This window comes from Electrona antarctica (genome assembly GCF_951216825.1).
Source record: "Electrona antarctica genome assembly, chromosome: 12".
NCBI classification, from domain to species: Eukaryota; Metazoa; Chordata; class Actinopteri; order Myctophiformes; family Myctophidae; genus Electrona; species Electrona antarctica.
This window is the reverse complement of record NC_136793.1, coordinates 39723434-39743855: the sequence shown is the minus strand read 5'-3', so window position 1 is coordinate 39743855 and position 20422 is coordinate 39723434. Positions and strand designations below refer to the sequence as shown.

The window sequence follows — 20422 nt, the reverse complement described above, 5'->3', positions numbered from 1 at the left end:
GTTGCAAATCGTGTTGCGCAAAATAACAGATCTACAAGCTCACAAAGCATCACAGCATGAAATCAGGCATCAGATACAGCCAGTCCAGTATTGCTGTGTAGCTCAACCCCAGGATTGAGCTCAGTCCAGTATTGCTGTGTAGCTCAACCCTAGGATTGATGGGAGTGCTTTACAGGGCCTGATGCTGCTGCTGCTAAACCAGCAGGGTCCAAACAGGACTGTCTTAATTGGAATGGGCTGCGGGCGGGAGCTAGCTCATGGCAGATAAACACTTTCAACTGCGCCTTCCAAAACACTGCCATCATCCTTCTAAGAACTAGTGTGCACTTTAACGAGTTTACTGAATAAATCCCTAAAATGTAAATCAAGTTACCGGTAAAAACGGAACTTTGAGTGTACAGAAATTTTCATTGTTTAATGTACACACTATTATACTAGTGAGAAGAACACAGATTAGGAATGACTATAATCACAAAAAGCAACTGTTACAGGGAATATTACAAAATACACTGCATTTACAGAATAAGAAAACTTGGGAAGATTTGAGATAAAAAGGGGATTGGATCCTTCTTATTGGCCCCCCGAGTGGAAATGCTCAATTTAAACGGATACGTCAAATCTAATAACTCTGCCAGGACAGGCAATGTACTCCTGTCCAAATATCACACGCATCATATCATCAGTTAAAATATTTAAAAGTTAAAAGATTACAACAAAACATAGTTGCATAAGACATTGAGGGAGGGGAAGGAGGACACATATCCAAACATTCATATTTTCAGCAGCTGTTTCGACATAAGAGCAAGGTACTGACATGCTCACTGGTTTCATGAATGAGATTTATAAAGAAAACAGCAGAAAGAAACATTGTTTTTGGCAAGAACATGGGTATAGCGTATAGGTGCTTAGTTTTCCACTGATTTAACAGATGCATTATTAATCAATATACAGTACATACATCTGGACCAGTATGACAGTGATTTGTCTCAGAACATTGTAAATTGGAAGATACACAATGGGTAAAAAGTACAGTGGACTGTTAAACAGTTCACTTCACTCTGCGCTGGGCTACAACAGATTTTCATGTGCAACGTGCATGGAAAACTTGGCATTGGCTCATACCTGGAGAATGTATTCCTGGCATAGTGCATGATACTGTCAAAGTCATAGACCTCTCCCAAAGAGTCCACCTCCCCTGGCTCCATCTTTAGAAAGTTATACTCCTGTCCTGTGAAAAGAAAAAAGCATACCCCGGATTATGAAACAAACTCATGTTGCACATCTGCATGTATGTCAACGGTGAAGAAAATGATAACTATACAAACTGTACAATGCGGCTACAGATACTTTGGTGTGTCATTCGTATTTGGTAGATGCATGTTATTTGAAATGTTGTTGTTTTTTGTTTTAACAATCTACTGGAGAGTGGAGACAGACTGAAATATATATAAAAGTCAACATTATGGTTATGTTTAGATTTAGGTCACGAGTGATTTAGAAATCTGTGGCTTGGAAAGGATTCCATGAGCATCAGATGAGTGTTGCCTGCAGGTGTGTTTTTCTGTGGTTTTTCCTTCTTTAGCCTTACTTTCCCAGGAGTTATTTTTGTTTGTTTTTCCTCAGTTTGTCTCAAATGGGAATGTCTCTATTAGTTCTGTGGGTTCTGACAAGAGGTCATCGCTCTCACCTGGTTGAATGTTGTCCCGGATAATGCTGACGTGTTCATCCCGATCGGGTCGCGTATGTTCATGCCAGAAGCCAATTACGTGACCCAACTCGTGCACCACGATGCCGAACTTGTCGCAGTTTTTCCCAATGGATATTGCCTGGGGGCCTCCTCCTCTGCGACCTACATACGAACAGCACCTACGAACACAGACACACAATAAACCCAGACATACACAGATAGACACACACAAATGCAACGGTTAGCCGGGTCAAAGAACGGCGTCTAACGGAAACATCTTTTCCACCAACATGCCAGTGGAAACCACAGAGGGTGGCCAAACCAGGAAGGAACGTCCGCCCATGGTTCAAGAAAGCATGCAGTGTCTGCTAACATGCACTTCTATATTTCACAAACACACTCTACGGAGAACAACATCATCCCAACAACCTCTGTAGTGTTTCGCAGGACAGCCTGATGAGGTGCCCTCTCTTTTGCTCTCTCTCACACACACGCACACGCACACGCGCGCACACACAGCTGACTGACTTCAGGCTTCCATGATCCCAGCATGACATGAAAGGTTCAGTGTGGGAGTCTGGTGGACGGGTGCACACATTGCGCCCCCATGGGCCAGCCAGCCGCACTCTCTAATTACTGTGGGCCCAGGCAGCCTCTCCTGAGACACGCCTTGAACTTTGCACAGGACAGATGGGGCTCTGCTGAATATGCAGCAGAGCCAAGCATTCCCACTGCTAACCACTGCCACTTGAGTAGATAATGTCATCCCTGTTACTCTAGAGGTCAGTTACCAGTAGGCTAAAAATGGTTATCAACATTTTGGCTGGGGGGGAAATTGTTCTTGGTAAGTGTTCATGTCATGTGCACGTTAAGCTCCACAACAGTTGTGACAGGATGTGTCTGAATGTCTTAAGCTATTTGTCTAGCCTGGAACATTGGGAAGTAATTTCACACAGGAGCCTACCCCAACAGGTTGAATTTGGTGGCCAATGGAAATAAGGAAGGAGTGAATGACTATGTGGAAGTTGAGGTCACACCCTTGCGTGCCTTTCTACACGCCGCGTGTATGACATACAGTGCAGTATGCAGTGACTGAGGTTAGAGGGATGACGAAGCAGACGGAAACATTCTTGTCCACTGAATGGCCATGTCTCTCAGGGCCAGTAGGGGGGCCGAAATAACCAGTCACGCGCAGACTGCGGACAGAGTGGATGAGCAAAAACGGAAGGCTGCCGAGTGGGAGGCAAGGAAAAGTACTTATGCGGTAAATCATTAGTTGCGGTACTGCACATATGGATTGGTCAGCAGAGGCCGACTTCCTTCCTGAAGGAGCCCCACCCCCACAGACTCACCCACATGGTCGGTAGGTGAATACAATGTAGCTCTCCTCCTGCATCCTCTCAACGAATGTCACACAGGTGTGCTTCTCCCAGTGGCGCATGGCTTGCCGGAATATTGCCCGCTGACTGCCTGAAAAGAGAACAGCAGGGGTGAGATCAGTGAAGCCGACAACCAGCCACAGGAGATATGTATATAAAGCAAATGTAGAGCGAACCTGATAGCTGGCAACAGCCTCGAAATGTGTCCTTTAAGTTACTTTACACCACTGATCATACGACAGTGTCGTACATCAGAAATAGATCTACAAGCTCATGTATTCCTTACCACTGAAGTTCCCACTGATGACATATGGAATGACACCTTCTGGCCACACCCGCTCTGGTCTGGAGGTTGCAGCCCTTTTCCTGCGGTGAGCTCCATGCCGGCTTTGACTATTTTGCGACCCTGTCATTCACATCAATAACACATATAGTAATGCCTACAAGATAGGTATGATCACATGAATGCAAAATCTGAAAAGTAAATTTGTAACTTGCTATTTATCACACGGGTTGTGAACTTGCAGATATGCATTTTTTGTTGGGTAAAATGATTAATAGTCAGGGAATATTATCAGAAAAATTACCAATCTTTGTTTGTAAAGGTGAGCACAATGACCTGGGAAAGTGGCTATGGATGTTTTTAGCCCAAGGAGTGTTTTTTCTTGCAAAACTAATGCTTGCAATGGATTCAGAATCATGAAAGACCCCTATACTAGTTTGATCCTCAGATGCTTCTTAAAGCAGAATTACATTTTACCTGCATAAGGTTATTAATGGTACTCCAACTTTCAACAGCTGTCACAGATTCCCCTATAGGGAAACTACATTTCAGTCTTTGTGAAATGCGTTACTGGACACCTTTATAAACACACAAATTGCTGAATTTTTTTGCCTATATTCCCGGTTGAAAGTGGTTCATGAACATTCAAGGCACAGCAGTGCTAACATCTTAATTTGCTGAGTAGGCCCCGCTTGAATTTCAGACGGACAGTCGAAATGAGAAACCAGTCAATATCAATAACCAAATGTACGCATGCACTGAAGGATACCTTATGTAACGACTTTATCGTAATAGCTTTCAGAAAGACAAAACCCTAATTGAAAACAAAGTAGGTCTTCTGTTGCACAACAATGAGATTGACACTACACAATACACATGTGCATTTCCAACACCACCCTCCCCACACACACACACATACACAAATAATACCACCTTGCAATTTGCCCACAAAAGATATTGCCTATATGCACATAGGAAATCATTTTGCAAATAATATGCAATGGTGGACATCTTTCTCGTCTATCATACTCCGGTGGTGTGGTGGTGGTCCCCACATCCTGCAGCTAAGTGGCCAATGTGAATTGTCAACTGATGGACAAGGGATGTACAAACTTGATCATCACTATACTTAAAGAGAAGCATGCTGTCTGGGATATTTGACATCTGTTGTCTGAAGACTAAAGACTGTTATCAAGTTATCAATCAAAACACCCAGCAATTACTGGCCAATACAAACTCTGATACACGCATACAGAAAGTTGTGCAAGGTCTGTTACATTGTTAAACAATAATTAGAGAGCTGATGATGAACACAATGCTTGATTTTAACAGGTGGTGATGCCAACCCTCAGCTGGACCTGATCCACCCTCCCAGTGCTCAGTGGTTTGTGTAATGAGCTGCAGTGGATCTTTACAGGTAGATATGAATCCTCCTTGCATAACTGCTCCCCAGCATGAAAAATGACTTCATTTCTAATGAGCATGTCTTTAGAGTATTGTTTGTATGGTGTCATATTTTTACTTGAATTGTTCCAACTCATTTACCTGTGTCTGTGTGATTAACAATGGTGACGGTTCTCAGGGCCATGTCTATTATCCGGTCCACCTTAAACATCCGTAGATCCTCCTCATCCAGGGCAATGTCTCCCAGAAAGGCAACTGAAAACAAACAAAAGGCACTGTGTCAGACACATTTAAGGCATCCCCACATGGGTTTGCACCACCCAGTAGCCTCAAGCTTTTCCTGCCTCGACCGAGTAGCCTGCATATTCAAAGCAATGGTGAAACGAGCGCACGCACACACGCACACACGCGCACACACACACACACACACAGTAATGTGATATCTTCGAAATCGGATAACATGGATGCCGTCTATAACTCTAATAAAAGCTATGTGGTGGATATATAAATCTAAGACATGTGATGAGGGTCATGCAAATTCATGAAAGTCAAGAAACATGAGAACGGAGAGAACATGAACTGGTTAATGTGATTATAGACGTAATATAAATTCAGTTAAACTCAGGCCAGATGTTTCTAAACAATAAAATCCATACCCTGTGCCCCAATGTCCCTGGGTAGTTTTAGACAGCCATCACATCTCTGATATAGTTAGACACTGACATTGCTTCAATAGTGTATATGGGGCACCTTGAACAAGTAATAGCTCTTTAATGAGGCCAAGGAGAAGGAAAAATAACCAAACAGTCACACTTTATGAGGAATGTGCTTTATGGGATTCCTTGCTAAATGCCCCATTTCTGTATCGGTTAAGCTGGGAGTCCTCTCGCAGAGACAGGGCGCTCTGTTTTACAAGCTTTTAACACCAACACGTTTCCAGAATTTACGGCCGTCTTGTATGCAGGAGTGAGGGTGGTGTGCAGAGGGGGAGAGAGGAGAGGAGAGGCACTGGAACTCTTGTCTGAACAGGAGATGAGGACTGTCCCTTACACACAGTAGAACCATGAATAGTGAAGTACAGAGAAATGACTAGCTTCGCCAACTGTGCGTACGCGCGTGCGTGTTTGTTGGTGCGTGCATGTCGCTGATGGGAGGGACTACTCATGGATAGAAATCCTAGGGACCAGTAAACTCTAGACTGGATGCAAGTGATTTACTTTACTGGAGTAAAGGCTCTATTTGTCCAATTTTCAGCCTGCAAATCTACTGTAGCCATAGAGCTTCAGTGGAAGTTGCTCAGTGGACTGCCGGAAGTATAATTATAACTCAATGGCTCGAGCGAGCGGAAGTTTAGCCTAGCCTAGCCCGGACCTCAATTTTGAGGTCCGGGCTTACGCACGTGACGTCACCTCCGTCCGTCCACCTCCATGAAAGTGCTGCAATTCCACATTTCGCCAGTAGGTAGTGGCATCTTCAACGTTGGATAGCCTTACTGGGGGCTTGACTGTAGCACACCACTGAAGCAAGCAGATTGTGCAACGGCTTATAAGGATCAAAGAAACGTAGAATATATAAATAAAGTAGTTCCTTTTTATATAGTATAATATATTATAATACACTTTGTGAAGACTGAACTTTTTTTCTTTTAAAAAGGCAACAACAAAAACATCAACGACAAAGTAGTAGTGGGGGGGGGGGGGGGGGGGGGGGGTCAACCACAATAGAAAAAAAAACATTTGGCTAGCATCCCTATTTATCAGAGAAGCATTATTGAAAAAAAATTGGAGCTGGCTGTGTCCATTTTTACATTTATCTAAATTCAGTTAACGCTGTGTGGCGTGGATGCCTCCCTGGTCTCTCCACTAGCAAGACTGCAGGTCATGGAGGGCATGTTGCAATGAGGCTGTCTTTAGGATAAAAGCACATTTAAGCCAGATTTATACTTCGTTGTACGGCCGTGGCGGTGTCATGCCAAAAACAGCCGATCTACAAGCTCACAGAATGTGTCACGAATGCATCATGTGTGAACTGGTTGTGGGCTTGTAGCTCCACTATTTTTCAGCACGTGACATCATGTTAGGGCAGAGAAAAGCATTATGCTTTTGTGAAAAATCGTCAGGTTAAATGATGCATTTTCAACGGAGGGAGAAAAAAGTTTACGACATGTCACACGACACCCAAGCATTAATTAGGCTTTCGAGGATAATGACAGCAATAAGAAAAAGGTGTGGATCACTGCCTGCAAGCCAGGGCATGCACAGAGGACAGTTTTAAATTCCACAGAGGTCAAAGGGATGCTCTAATATGCATTCACAGAAACACTAATTCACTTAAACCAAAATCCCGGTAATGCAAAGCAGACTTTTCATAAATGAACCCGTTTTACCGACAGTAATTTCCAGAATCTACGCTGACGGCTGATGGGGGAGAGCCTCCAGATGTCTGTGCATGTGATGGATAAGCCTACAGTCTGTCCTCTCTCTTTCTGTCTTTTATGCTCACATTCCCATTTGATTCCAAGAACTCGCTGAGCGCTGCAAAGCGGGAAAAACACGCAGGACTTCAGGCAAACAGTTCTGAGATATTTAGTGCTTTGTAAGATTTCAGAAGTGCACATTGCACACATATTAAAATGCAAATACTAATAACCAAATACACAAAGAATATGCACAGCAATATTCATTTTAAGAATTTTGACTGAGGATTAGAACTCAAATCCTTGCACAAGTTATTTGCTAAACAATTCCCCAGAATTCTGCTCAGGCTATATTGACAGAAAGATGGAGGGAAAGGCATCAAGGCAATGAATGTATTGTTGTTCATGATTGCTACACATTACTCCATGGTACAGTAGTAACAGCACACCAATATTAACAGCCATGGCCATACAACAAGGTTCAGGCTTGAACCCTAACCCCATGGATGTCCATGGAGGGGAGGACGCATAACACGCTGCCCATGGCTGAGTCCCAGTCATCCACAGACCATGCTGGAGACTGAGCGGTTAATCCGAAGCGCCATTGTTCCCAGACAACAGTGGGGATTGAAGTGAGCAAATGCATGGCCTGGGCAGTGGCATTAGGACTTGTTTCCCCTGGGCACAGCGGTTGTCCTGGAGACGCTGTTGCAGGTTTATGGAAAGGCTCACAGGGATTGTGAATTAATCCCCTTGTCTCCTGGCTTTAATTATCCACAGACATGGGGTCTTAGGAATCTTTTGTACACAACAGTGGGCTGGGCTTGAGGACAGGATAAAGGCAGTCGGAGAGAAAGGTGATAAACTCTTCTAGATTAAAATAATAGGGTAAATAATAGGGTACACATAGAAAAACAAGTGATAGATTAAAGCCCAGTGAGTGTGGCAGATGGCAAGAGATCACAGCAGAGTACTGCGCTGGATCTCTGTCCAGCAATAGTCATTACCTAAATTGCAACAGCTGCAAACACTGATACGGATAAATACTGAACAGTTTGGTAATATTCACTTTGTGGGTGATATTAGCTACCATTCCAGATTAAAGGTTTGACAGGCATATGATTCAGAAACATCGATCTATCTATACAGAGATTAAATCAAAATTGTGCACAGGCACGCGCACACCAAGAAAAATGTCTTGGCTGCAAAACTAATATTGATGTCCTGTGCAGTCAGTGCATGTATGTTATGTTCCATAAACTTGTATGGGGAAACTGGACAGATGAAAGAGACTTTTGACAGAGTGTTTGTTTGATTGCATGCCCGTTGCCCATCCCCCATTGCGGAAGATAATATCATTTTTTAGATAATCTTAACCATCGTAATCCGTCTCTCATATCAGACTACTACCCCCCCCCCCCCCCCACCCCCACCCACCACCACCACCAATAATCCTGTCCAGTCAGATTACACAGGAGATCTCAATCAAATTAAGCCATTGCTCTGTGCAGCGCCCGTGCCATGGCCTCTGCAATGTCAAACACACACACACACTAGTACTACACCATTTATTTACTTGATCCCTCCTGTGAATAGCACACTACTGAATCAGACCCTGAAATCCTGCACGAACATCAATACTAACATCATATAGACACAGAGTGTGGCCTATATTTAGAAGGCCACGTCCGGGGAGAGACCACAGTAAGAAACCTCAGTGTCCTTGTGGAGAAGTTAGACCGTCTTTACCCATGCTAAACACCCTGTGATGAAGGCAAAGATAAGCCCAAGCGATATGTAAGACTTGTGCATCACAAAGCCATGGCACCGCCTTTCACAGTCGGTGTTTTGGTAACAAACGCCACATGTGTATTGCGTTAAGGTGATTACCATCTGATGACAGTGTAACACTTTCAGGTTTCATTCTGTACCAGCCCTTTATGCCAAGATGTTGGCTACAGTGAGGCCATTGTCTGCCCCCCCGTCCCCACCCCCCCGACATGGCATCAATTCAAAGTGCAGAGGCAGACAAGTAAAGGCAATGTAAATGTTGAGGTACCTACTACGGTGTATGAAAAATTCCTACAGCAAGGAATGATGTGATAAGGCCAGCTGAGTTGTCCTGTAAATATATAGCCCCTCTCTCCGGAAACAAACCACAAAAACCAAGAACAACAGCTGTTATTCTGCAACAAATGCATACCCTGACATTTCCAAACACTACAATTTGAGCCCAAGGCAAGAGAGAAAAAAAGTAATCTTATCTGCTCATTTCAAAGGTAACCACGGTATAATAGACAGAGGTTCCTATACAGCCTCCAGCTAAAGCCTTTAGATTTAAGGGATTATTTCCCAATAAAAAAGGCTGCAGTCTCATCAGCCTCAGCCGAGATCAAGACGGAATTGCTGCCACCACAGTTGAGCTTCAATCTTTTTGCTACAATGAAGATGGCTTTAACTGGAAAGTGCACACAGCAAGAGACCTCGCTCCCTTTTACATTTCACACTTCATCAAGCCCATTAGCAGATGCAAAGCTCAACCCTGACACTGATTACTGAACACCTACTGTAATGCCAGTTTGGCACTACTAATGACTCATCAACGTGTCAGCCATTTGTCTTTTGTTTAATGTCAATAATTCAATGCAAGATTTAGTGTCATGGTTCTAAAATACAAGTATGATGAACTATCAAATCCAGAATTTTGTTTGTGTATACATACATATATTGTATTGGTAAAAAACATACTGTGAACCCACACGGTCTTCACGTCCCCAGTTCTTCCAAACAAAATGCAATGGCGCCATTTAGACAGTACTTACAAACAAGATAGTGACTATCTGATCAAAGAAAAGGGAAGGGTATTTGAGGATATTTGCTGGGAAAAGGTTGGATAGAATAATAAATCACACTATCTTCAACCCTTACAGTGCTCCATAAATAATAGCTGTAATTGCCGTAAACATTTACTGCAAGTGGAGGAAAAACAAAAAAACGTATTTTTTTCTTTCTTTTGTTTTTGATGAATAGCAGTGTAGTGGCAATGAATTATTCAACAAACCCAAACTGAGAGTGAACAACAAAAAGTACTACTGCTTAATTGGGCATCTTTGCCTGAGTCATTTAAACAAGCTCTCCTGAAGCCTTTGTTTTTACTGGGAGGGATCTGTCCCCACTCCCAACACTTGGCATTAATGCAGTGTGAGATTACTTAGCTCTGTAAACAAACGTATTGTTCCAACTAATGGACCCAACATCACGCCAATACAATGGCTCCTAGACCACCTGAAAGGGGGAGAAACAGCAGGGGTCCTGTGATGTAAAAAAAAACCCACTCATGGTGTGGGCGTGGCTAGTGGCTTGAATTCCATGATAAAGGAAAGTGAATGCTTAAGAGTCACGAAAATGCCCAACCCATGAATTCAACAGAGTACAGACAATCCACGCTGGGCAAGACCTAGCCGGTTGACCTTGTGATTGAACGGTAGTAGACGATCTTTGGTGGAATTAACACCCAAGGAAATGACGTTGACGCTTTACGAATCGGTTTACATTCTCTGTGAATGAAACGAGTGTTGCGATTGGTCGAAAAACAACATATCCGGGGGAAATAGGTCCCACGGATGTTGCGGCCCGACACTTCCGGCAGAACACTCTCTGCCTTAGGACGTGACCAGGCTTTTCTTTTCGCAGATGAGTAAGACTGGGAACGAGGCTACAGACAACCCTGTCATTAGTTTTGAAAATGGAGCGTTGGAGAACGACTGTCATCACTGATTTTGAGCCATGCTGTTTTTAGCAACTGAACAAACCCATATATAACTAGAAAAAGTGCCCTTCCGGGCACAGGTCTCCACCAGGAGGATAGGAGTGTGTGTGATGTTTGGCAAAATGTTTAGGAGTGATATAAACATGTTTGTTTGTTTTTTTGCAACAATTTTCTTCATTTTGTTGAGGAAATGCAGAGCCAGATCACTCATAGCATCTCTGAGGATAGAATTCTGGATGAGCAGGACAAAACGGGCCACTCCTGAAGACTTTGGAAGGCAATCTTAGCCAATCAGTGTAGAATCTGAGAAATCAAACAGACTCGTCTTGATCACATGACTACAGAGATCATGTATACCGATTTGCATGAGATTTGGATGAAATCTGTGCGACTAATATAAACAATGTGTTTTGCAGAAATCGGCCTCATGGTGGCGCTATAACCGGCAGATGTGGAGGGATGCAGGGAAAATGTTTTTCCATGGCCTCTAGGGAGTGCGCATACAAAGTTGTACACAGATCGATGCAGTTATAGGTAAAAACAGGAATTGCCCTGTTATAGCGCCACCATGAGGCTGGTTTGGAAAATAAATTGTGTCATGTCGTCCTCAGCCTAGTGGAAATGTGCGTGTATAATTTCACGGAAATTGCACACTGCGTTTGTGATTTGTGGCATTTTGTTCGAAACGGACCAATCATGTGAGCTTTGGAAGCGAATCTTAGCCAATCAGGAAGGAAGATGGGAAATGGTGCAGATCCGTGTTGATCACATGACTATGGAGATAGTGTATACCGAATTGTGTGATGTATGGATAAAATGTGTACGAGTAATCTACAGAAATGTGTTTTGCCTAAATCGGCCTCATGGTGGCGCTATAACAGGCCGTTGAGGAATATTTGGGGCAGAGGTTCGTCGTTGGCATCCAGAGAGTGTGTGTGCAAAGTTTGGCATGGATCGGGCCAACGGTGCCGGAGATTAGCTGGTAACAGACGGACGGAAGGAAGGACGGACGCACACACACACACACGGACGGAGTGCAAAACATACTCTCTCCCCATGCCTTTGGCCTGGTGGAGACAATTACAAGGTCTAAGTGTGTGCACAATTAATCAGCTCACCACTAAAAGCTTTTTAAATCACTTTGACAATTTAAACAAACAAATGATGCATAGATGAGGTACACAGAATGCACGGTTGATTCATTTTTTACAAATAATAAGTTATATTTTATTAACTAATTAACCTCAAAGATGTATATTTCCATACCCATCTCTAATGTTACATTAATGACTGCTGTGTCTAATTACAGTGTATTAAGGCACATAGGACAAGTACAGCAGCTACATTTAGGTCTACTATAACCAACAACAAAACATCCACATGAGACAAGGGAAACTTTTTTTCCTTTTTAAGTTAACAATAATTTCACCCACTGAAGGCTCCAAACTCAAACGGCAGCAACAGCTTGGTGATATTCCAGCTTACAGACTTCAGAAGTTAAACTTCCAGTCATGCAAAAGATCCCTATACCGTTCTACCCGCCATGATAAACACGATTGAGGACAAGGGACTATAACTGGTAGCAGGACGGATGATTACAGACTCAGTGTGGACAGTATGCATTCCTCACAGGCTGTAAACAGACCACAGATAAATAGACAACCCCCATCTGAATAGGCGGCACTCACCTCACCTGGGCTGCTATGGTGTGGAGTGGCTGTCCTGCCCCTGCACTGTCCAGCGGTACTCTCCCTTGGCATGAAGTGAATGACCTACAGTCTGTGTGAAGTGCCCGAGAGTCAGTCAGAGGAGAGGAACCCAGGGGCCCAGGGAGTCAAGAAAACCGCTTGCATAAGAGAGGACAGGAGGTTCGCTTCAGGTTGCCTTGCGAACCTCGCCCTCCCTGCAGCTGAAACCTCTGGCTGAAGCCGCAGCAGCAAAGGAACTCACATGCAGGAAGCAAACCAGAGTCTCCAAAGTTTTAAACCACCGCATCTTTATTACATAGCAACAGTGGACAGTAAAGATGGGTAACATTGTCATTGCAAGAGTCTTAAGAAGATTAAGATATAAATAAAATACATTCATAAATAAATGCAAAACTACATGTCCATGTCGAGTCAGTTTCTGCTCTCATGAAAATATATAATTCTCACGCAGCAGACAATGAGTGTGACTGGCTCTGGCTCTCATACATTTTTCATATAGAAAATGAGTGGATCTGATCCCAGTGGGTTGTTAAGAGTCTTAAATGACTTCCTGGGATGCTGCCAAGGTTGGAGCTTTGTGAACGAAGGAATTTTCCATTGGGTAACTGTCTATGTAGAAAACATTACTTCAATACTATTGAAGCACTAATTTCTGTCAGTACACTTGTGTGTGTGTGGTGTAATTATGAGTTACAGTTTAAGCCCCTGTAAATTAGATATAATTGTGGGGGGAAACCACTGACTAATCCCAAAGATGAGAACTGATATATAGCCTAGTATTTTATGGTTAGAATTAAAATCTCTTTTTATCTCATTTTCACTGAATCAAATGTCAAAAATAAAAAGGGATTATCCTGCAGTCAATTACCCAACTGATCGACCAGAAGGTAGGCCTTTTTGTTGCGTAAGATTTCAGATCGCTCTCATCTCAACAATACTAATATGCCTTGGATTTTCTTATGTCACTATATCAAATTGTCAAATGGAAAAGTTACATTTAAAAGGTGTTGAATTATTCAGGTAAGCGGAGCGTAAAGGGTAATAGCCATGAAAGAGATCAGCAGTTCAGTCTTCACAGTTTACCAATGCATTCAAAACTTTCACAGCACTTTCCTGAACGGAAGCAGGATGACAGAAAATGCTGACCTTGAGGGCAGCAGACAGATCAAATAGACTCAATTCAGCAATGTACTTGGAGAAAAGGAAACGAAAATCAATATACTATGCGTTTGCGCTAAGCAAAGATATTTCAGAAACACTATACCAGGGTCTATTTGTCACATGTTTCTTTCAGATATGAACATACCTAATCAAGTGAATGGTGATGGCACTGAGTCACTGAGTGTGTGAGTGTGTGAGTGTGTGAGTGTGTGTGTGAGTGAGTGAGTGTGTGAGTGTGTGAGTGTGTGTGTGAGTGAGTGAGCTAGTCACTCAGTGTGAATGAATGAGTGTGTGAATTGAGTACAGTAAGTGGATGGGTAAGTGTGAGAATAGGACTCATGAGTGAGTGAGTGAGTGAGCGAGCGAGCAAGAAAGGGCCAAGAGACCTTGAGCACTGTGCAAGTTAGCATTTAAAACATTAAAAGCAGAAGAGCAAGTGGGTGTTGGGAGATTGACGATGTGAGGGTCACAAACTGTGTCAATTTGTATTTGTGACTCTCCCAGCCACCTCTCTTTACAAGTGTGCATAATCAACCATAAACAATACAATGATACTTGATTATATGAAACTATGATTACAGGGTGAATGATTTGCCATTCAAATCTTAAACAACCATGAAGCCCCCCCTTCGTGCGGGGGGGGGGGGGGGGGGGGGGGGGGGGGAGTGAATCACTATGCCTCAACAGAATAAGGAAACAAGACACTTACAGTGTATATACACTCTGACAACACGTCATCTACAGTGTGTAGGCCTACTTCTGGCAGAGGTCTCCAATCCTAACAAGTGCCCACGGACTGCATCACTGTCGATCTATACTTACGCAAGTATAAAGTTGCGCAAAACAATTTGGTACAACAACTGACATGACTAATGATATAACAACCTTTAGCAGGATCTTACTCACACAACGCATGATGTGTAAACAGCAAAGACAGCACAGGAAGTAACCTCTTCACTTTTTGCGTGCAAATAGCACAGTTCGTCTCCAGTCAGAGTTCTGTACTGTTTACATGAAACCACAACATTCTGTGAAGTTGCACAATCTTTATGTTGAACAAATGCACTGGCAGCTGCATTCACTCTGCCTGTCTGTCCGAAGTGGAGATATGATGGAGCCAGATCAGAGTGGAGAGAAGAGCGCTGAGAGTTGTCTATATTTTAATAAAGCATCAACTAAAAAAATCTGAAGCAGAAATGTCAGAAGAGTTATGAGGAGACATATAAATCAGTACACACGTCCAGGACTTTAGAGGTCATTTTGACCAAACTCACCGAAGCCAGCTCTATCTATTTGTAACCTGAATACTTCCACCAGATGGAAAACACAATCTGTTCAAATTCCCCATAGGGATCTGGCAAGACAGTGAGTTCACAGCAAAAACTCCAGATTTAAGTGACAAGTAAGATAGGCTCTGGCCAACTGATGGGGGCTGCTGCAACTTTGTCACAATAATTGAAATAATAAATTAGGTTTATGTACACAGCCGACAATAAGAGCACAATATTTATGCTAGTTTAGGCAAACACACTGAACAAAACACAACAATCCAGGAGTGCTCTGTGGCTGTGCATGTGCTTAAATGTCCAGGCTTTGTACACTCTTCCCCTCCTCCACTTTGTTTTAGTGGTCGTGTGAACAGCCACCGGTTAGGGTGAAAAAGGCACACTATTCATGCATTGACAAAACCAGGTAGATGGGAAGCCAAAATCTCAAAAACAATTATAAATAAGTTGCGAATGCACGTGTTTAATATCAACACATGTGGTTGGAAAATAATGCAAATCTGATAACCAATGCCCACATTTTGCTGAAACAACTTAAACAACTTTTAGGATGTAAAAAATAAATAAATAAAACGTGGGGGGGGGGGCTTGTGTGTTTTGGCAATTTCCTCAGATTTCTGTCTTTCTTTCTACCCCTAATTCTTATTTGTGCACTATTCGAGTTGTGTTATTCGTAGCAACTCAGTGTGGACATCAACTGTAGGCTATAAACTGTAGAAACTGTGGCACTGGGGGAAATACATGCACATGATGTTCTTTAAAGGGCTTTAAAAACTAAATTCACCACTGTCATGTTCTGAAGCGGATCCCTGGCTGATCTCCTCAAGCTTCCAAACACAGAAGCAATCCGTAGCATGCTGTACCTCCACAGAAATAAGGTAAATAGCGTTGCAAAGGCTTACCAGCTTTACAGGGATCCTTGTAGTCGATCACATCTGATGTGGCAGAGGGTTCCACATAGTAGCTTGGTTCAATCGCTTCCAAATCGATTGCCAATATCACGGAAAGACAGGCTAGAAGAACCAAACATCTCGTTGTGAGATCCATGATTCTAGTCATCTAGTGGCTATACATACAACGAAAGACGAGGCATAAAGGTAAAGAAAAAGAGGAACGGGAGAGGGAGAGGGACAGAAGGAAAGAGAGAGAGAGTGGAGTTGAGTGAGTGAGTGAGTGAGAGATAGAAAGAGAGAGAGAGAAAATGGGAGGTTTTTGGGGAAATGAGATCTCTCCGGAGGGCGGGTTTAAAATCAGCCTTTCCACAATGTCTTGATTCTGGGCAGTGATTCGCCCATGTAGCCGTGCTCCGGGCTAGTGCAGATTGCCTGCAAACTTTGATGATAATGGCAGCTCCACGGGGCATAAATGCATGTCTTTTCTTGTTGATGGTGGCCATGTGCATCATAGGGCATATAGAGTAGACTGGGGAAAAAACTAAACTATTAAAAAAGAAAAAAACAACGTATGATAAACGTTTTACGATCAAATGGAATCTGTCATTTAAGATTTTTTTATATATAGTTATTTACTATTATCTCTTAATGTTTACATACACCTGACCTTTCATGAGCGCAAAGCAACCAAACAACAACAAACAAGCAAAAACGCGCACTTACGCACGCACAGCAAACTGCGCGCACTCGACTCGAACCCACTCACCGCACCGAATGCGCGCCGCGCGCGCTGATACACACATTTCATTAACAGTCATTTATCAGGGAAAATCCGTGTTTTAAGCGCCACCTGTTGACATTGTGAGGAATAGCATAATTCTACCACGACTGGTGAGGAGATTTTTTTGAACCACCCTTTTCTGTTATAATTTTTAACAGATGAGATGGCTGGTTGTAAGCACATTAATTTAAGTCAATTGGCACATTCAAATATAGGGATACATGAAATAAAATATTTTTTAAAGTTGACTAAACTGTTTGTAATTAATGTTTCATCATCCATCCATTCCATGATCCATCCATCCATCCTTCCATCTTCAACCGCTTATCCGGAATCGGGTCGTGGGGGTAACAGTTCCAACAGTCATATTGTCATGTTTCATATTGTCATGTGTCATATTGTCATGTGTCATATTTTCATATTGTCATGTTTCATATTGTCATATTATCATGTTTCATATTGTCATATTTCATGTTTCATATTGTCATATTGTCATGTTTCATATTGTCATATGACAATATTTCATATTGTCACACACACAGGATGCAACAGACCGACATGCTGAAACAACGGTCGGACGTGCAGTCGAACATGTGCTGCTCCCGTGCTTGTGGTTTGAGGTAGGTTGTCGCCTTGTCGGTCTAATGACAGTCGGACCAATAGTATGTCTAAAACTAAAGCCTGTACCCCCCCCCCCCACACACACACACACACACACACACACACACACACACACACACACACACACACACACACACACACACACACACACACACACACACACACACACACACACACACACACACACACACACACACACACACACACTCCACTAGTATGACTAAGAGCCATTGTTTATGAAGCATTTTGTTGATAGTTTGTTCATAGAACTAACACCTCTTATATAAGCACCATCAAAATGCATTGTCATTATGGTACTGGTAAAGTGATGCTTTGTATTCTCACTCACAAAGGAGTCATTCTGACAGTGTGACATAAATAGGGTGACATAAATAGTATACCATGCAGTATTAATTGCAGGTATTTCAGTGATCAATAGCAAATCGATCACTCACTCGAGGGCAGCTGTGCTACAGAGTCATTAACAAATAAAACTTCCTTTTCATGCAGATTGGCATCAGGGATCAGATCACTAGAAAAAGAGACCGCTGATCATCGGGACAACCAAGAAAGGTGTGTACCATGTCCATGGCACACATCTCTGCCAGGATGGGTGGCCTACCACAGTACCCCTGGATCTGTAAGAGGCAGATTGTGATGATCAGATGATAATGCGTTCAAGCATTCCCAAGGATTACTAATTGTAATCAGTACCAGATTATTTACTTTGCCCTAGTGTTTCAACACGTTACCCAATTTGACATGGTTACAGGCAACTGTCTGAAAGAAGTGGTTCTAGAACGTAACGGAGGCAAGAGAAAAAACACACACGCATAAATGCAGAAATTAGGGCGATTAGTTTTTCTAAGGCGTTCACTGAAAAGTTTTCTACATTCATAGTATTTACTTAAAAGAGGTAAGATGTCTGTGTCTCTGTCTGCTTATGTGGTTCTGGAAGCCACATACTGTAGCCTATGTCATGACGTGTTTTTAATCTTTTAGGGAGGAAACAGCAAATTGTCAGTGTTAAACAAACAATGAAGTCCTATTAAGTAGACTTTGTAAGATGCTTCAACTTTGCATTAGCCTCGGAGACTGCAACTTTGCATTGACTCTTTAATTGCTTTGAATTGTGCTGGGATCTTGGCTTTTATACTTTTAGTAGCCCGTCACAAACCACAGTATTATTGCTTTGTGGTTAAATCAGTCCACTTCTTTGTTATTTTGGCAACCTAAATGCATTAGGTTGTTTTCTAGGCTTCCTGGCTTCTGAGCTGTGGAATGACCCCTGCAGTCCTGACCACAACCCATGTTCAATTCAGGAATCCTGTTTCTTATTTTTTTAAATGCCATATTTTATGAACGTAACATCCAATCAGCACCCCCATATCTTCAAAGCCTGATCCAACCCTACAACCCCTCCCGCTCGCTCAGATCAGCTAATACAAAGAAGCTGTCAGAGGCTCAGAGCATCCCTAAAAGATTTGGGACAATGGTCCACTCGTGACACGTCCCAGACCGAGACTCTTCTCCCTTTTGGCTCCCTAACTGTTTAATGAACTTCCCATTGCAGTTAGAACTGCAGACTCCCATTAACCTGATGACTCGACCTCGACGGCCTTGCAGGTTTATGCAAAAGTTAAAATGTAATTTAGATAGCATGTTACAGTATAGTTTCAATGTACAGATCATTAATTTATTGATATTGTACTGTTAAGAGTTAGACCGATCATAGGTTCCTGGTTTACCTATGATCTTAAATTGACCTCATGTTTATCTTGCTTACTGTAAATCGCTCTGGATTAATGCCTAAATTGTATATACAAAAATGCATACGTCGCCATCTTCAAGAAAATGTCATACCATGTTGAGGATTATTAGCCTATACTTAACATCTTCAGATGGTGCCAGCAGCCAGACAGTATTTGATATTGCACCCTCAAGTCTACTGCTCATGTTTTCAACTGAACTGTGATTTAGAAAACAAAACTATTTTATTTGAAAAACCTTTATTCATAAAAATGAGTCCCAGATTCTAGCTTTAAAAATAGAGGCAAGACTAAAACCTAGTATGTTCACAAGGAAAACAGGAAAAAACTATCTTTTGAAAATTAAATGTTCAGTAATTGTGTAAAGTTTATTCATTTCTTAAATAAACAATATACACATTTACACTTTAAAGAGTATGACAAATGATTGCTGTATTTCTAAAGATTTTGCATTTGAGATTCATACTTCATAAAATGAAGACTTAAAATTCCCACTTTGTTTTAGAACCCAATTCTCTCCAGTGGCCACTTTCTCAAGCCCCTTTCTTTTTAGTGCCCAGTTTAATTGCAACCTGCTGGTGTCTTCCTAGCCTGGCTAATAAACCAGACTCAAATCATTCGTGTCGTGTGGTATTTGAGTCTGGAGATGCTGTGTATGGATCTTGTTTCCTGGGGGGCGGGTTCAAACATTTTCTCTTTGACGCAATTGGTCAGAGCTACTGTCAGTCAAAGGTCTCAAGCATTGAACGTCACAGTACCAAAGCCCGCCCATATTGCATACCGTGTCCCGATTGGCCACACCAGTTCTCTGGTGTAGGAAATGGGCGTACAATTGAGCCTCTCCAGACCTTAATCCGCCGGCAGGCAATTTTTTTCCCAATGGCTGATTCGGTCTGGTTTATTAGCCAGGCTAGTGTCTTCCAGCCAGTGGCTGTGGTCTGGGTCTGCAGCTGTATAATCAGGTACCGCATTGATCATCCTCAAACTACTGACGCCGCCTTGCTCTTTACCTGTACAAGTATTCTTTAATCTTATCCAGCTCGTTTACTCTGCTTCTGGCAATAGCAAGTGGTTTTCTGATCAAATGGAGTAGCCTTGACAACTTTTATTTTTTAAGAATATTATTTTATTCATAACAGTGCACAAATCAACCCTACTCCAAAGGGGGAAATGGAGGGGAAGCTCAACCCAACATACTACATTAACCCCCATAACACATTTCCAATAAGAAATATTAACACAATAACGGTTTGTGTGTGTGTGT

At 42.5% G+C, this 20422-nt stretch overlaps 1 protein-coding gene across 3 annotated transcripts in view; it reads right to left on the bottom strand.

The window, feature by feature from the left end:
• Positions 1 to 16158, bottom strand: part of bmp1a (bone morphogenetic protein 1a) — a gene marked incomplete at its 5' end in the record, with an annotated part of 34779 nt that extends 18621 nt beyond the window's left edge. Inside the window, 6 exons of one of the 3 annotated variants that reach the window (XM_079516516.1) lie at positions 1123 to 1228; positions 1688 to 1866; positions 3040 to 3157; positions 3353 to 3472; positions 4895 to 5008; positions 15997 to 16158. In XM_079516516.1, the coding sequence (XP_079372642.1) occupies positions 1123 to 1228; positions 1688 to 1866; positions 3040 to 3157; positions 3353 to 3472; positions 4895 to 5008; positions 15997 to 16153 (794 nt within the window). Of the gene's footprint in view, positions 1 to 1122; positions 1229 to 1687; positions 1867 to 3039; positions 3158 to 3352; positions 3473 to 4894; positions 5009 to 15996 lie in introns of those variants that run through there. The other 2 variants (XM_079516518.1, XM_079516517.1) reach the window with 2 other exon arrangements.
• Positions 16159 to 20422: the final 4264 nt, after the last annotated feature.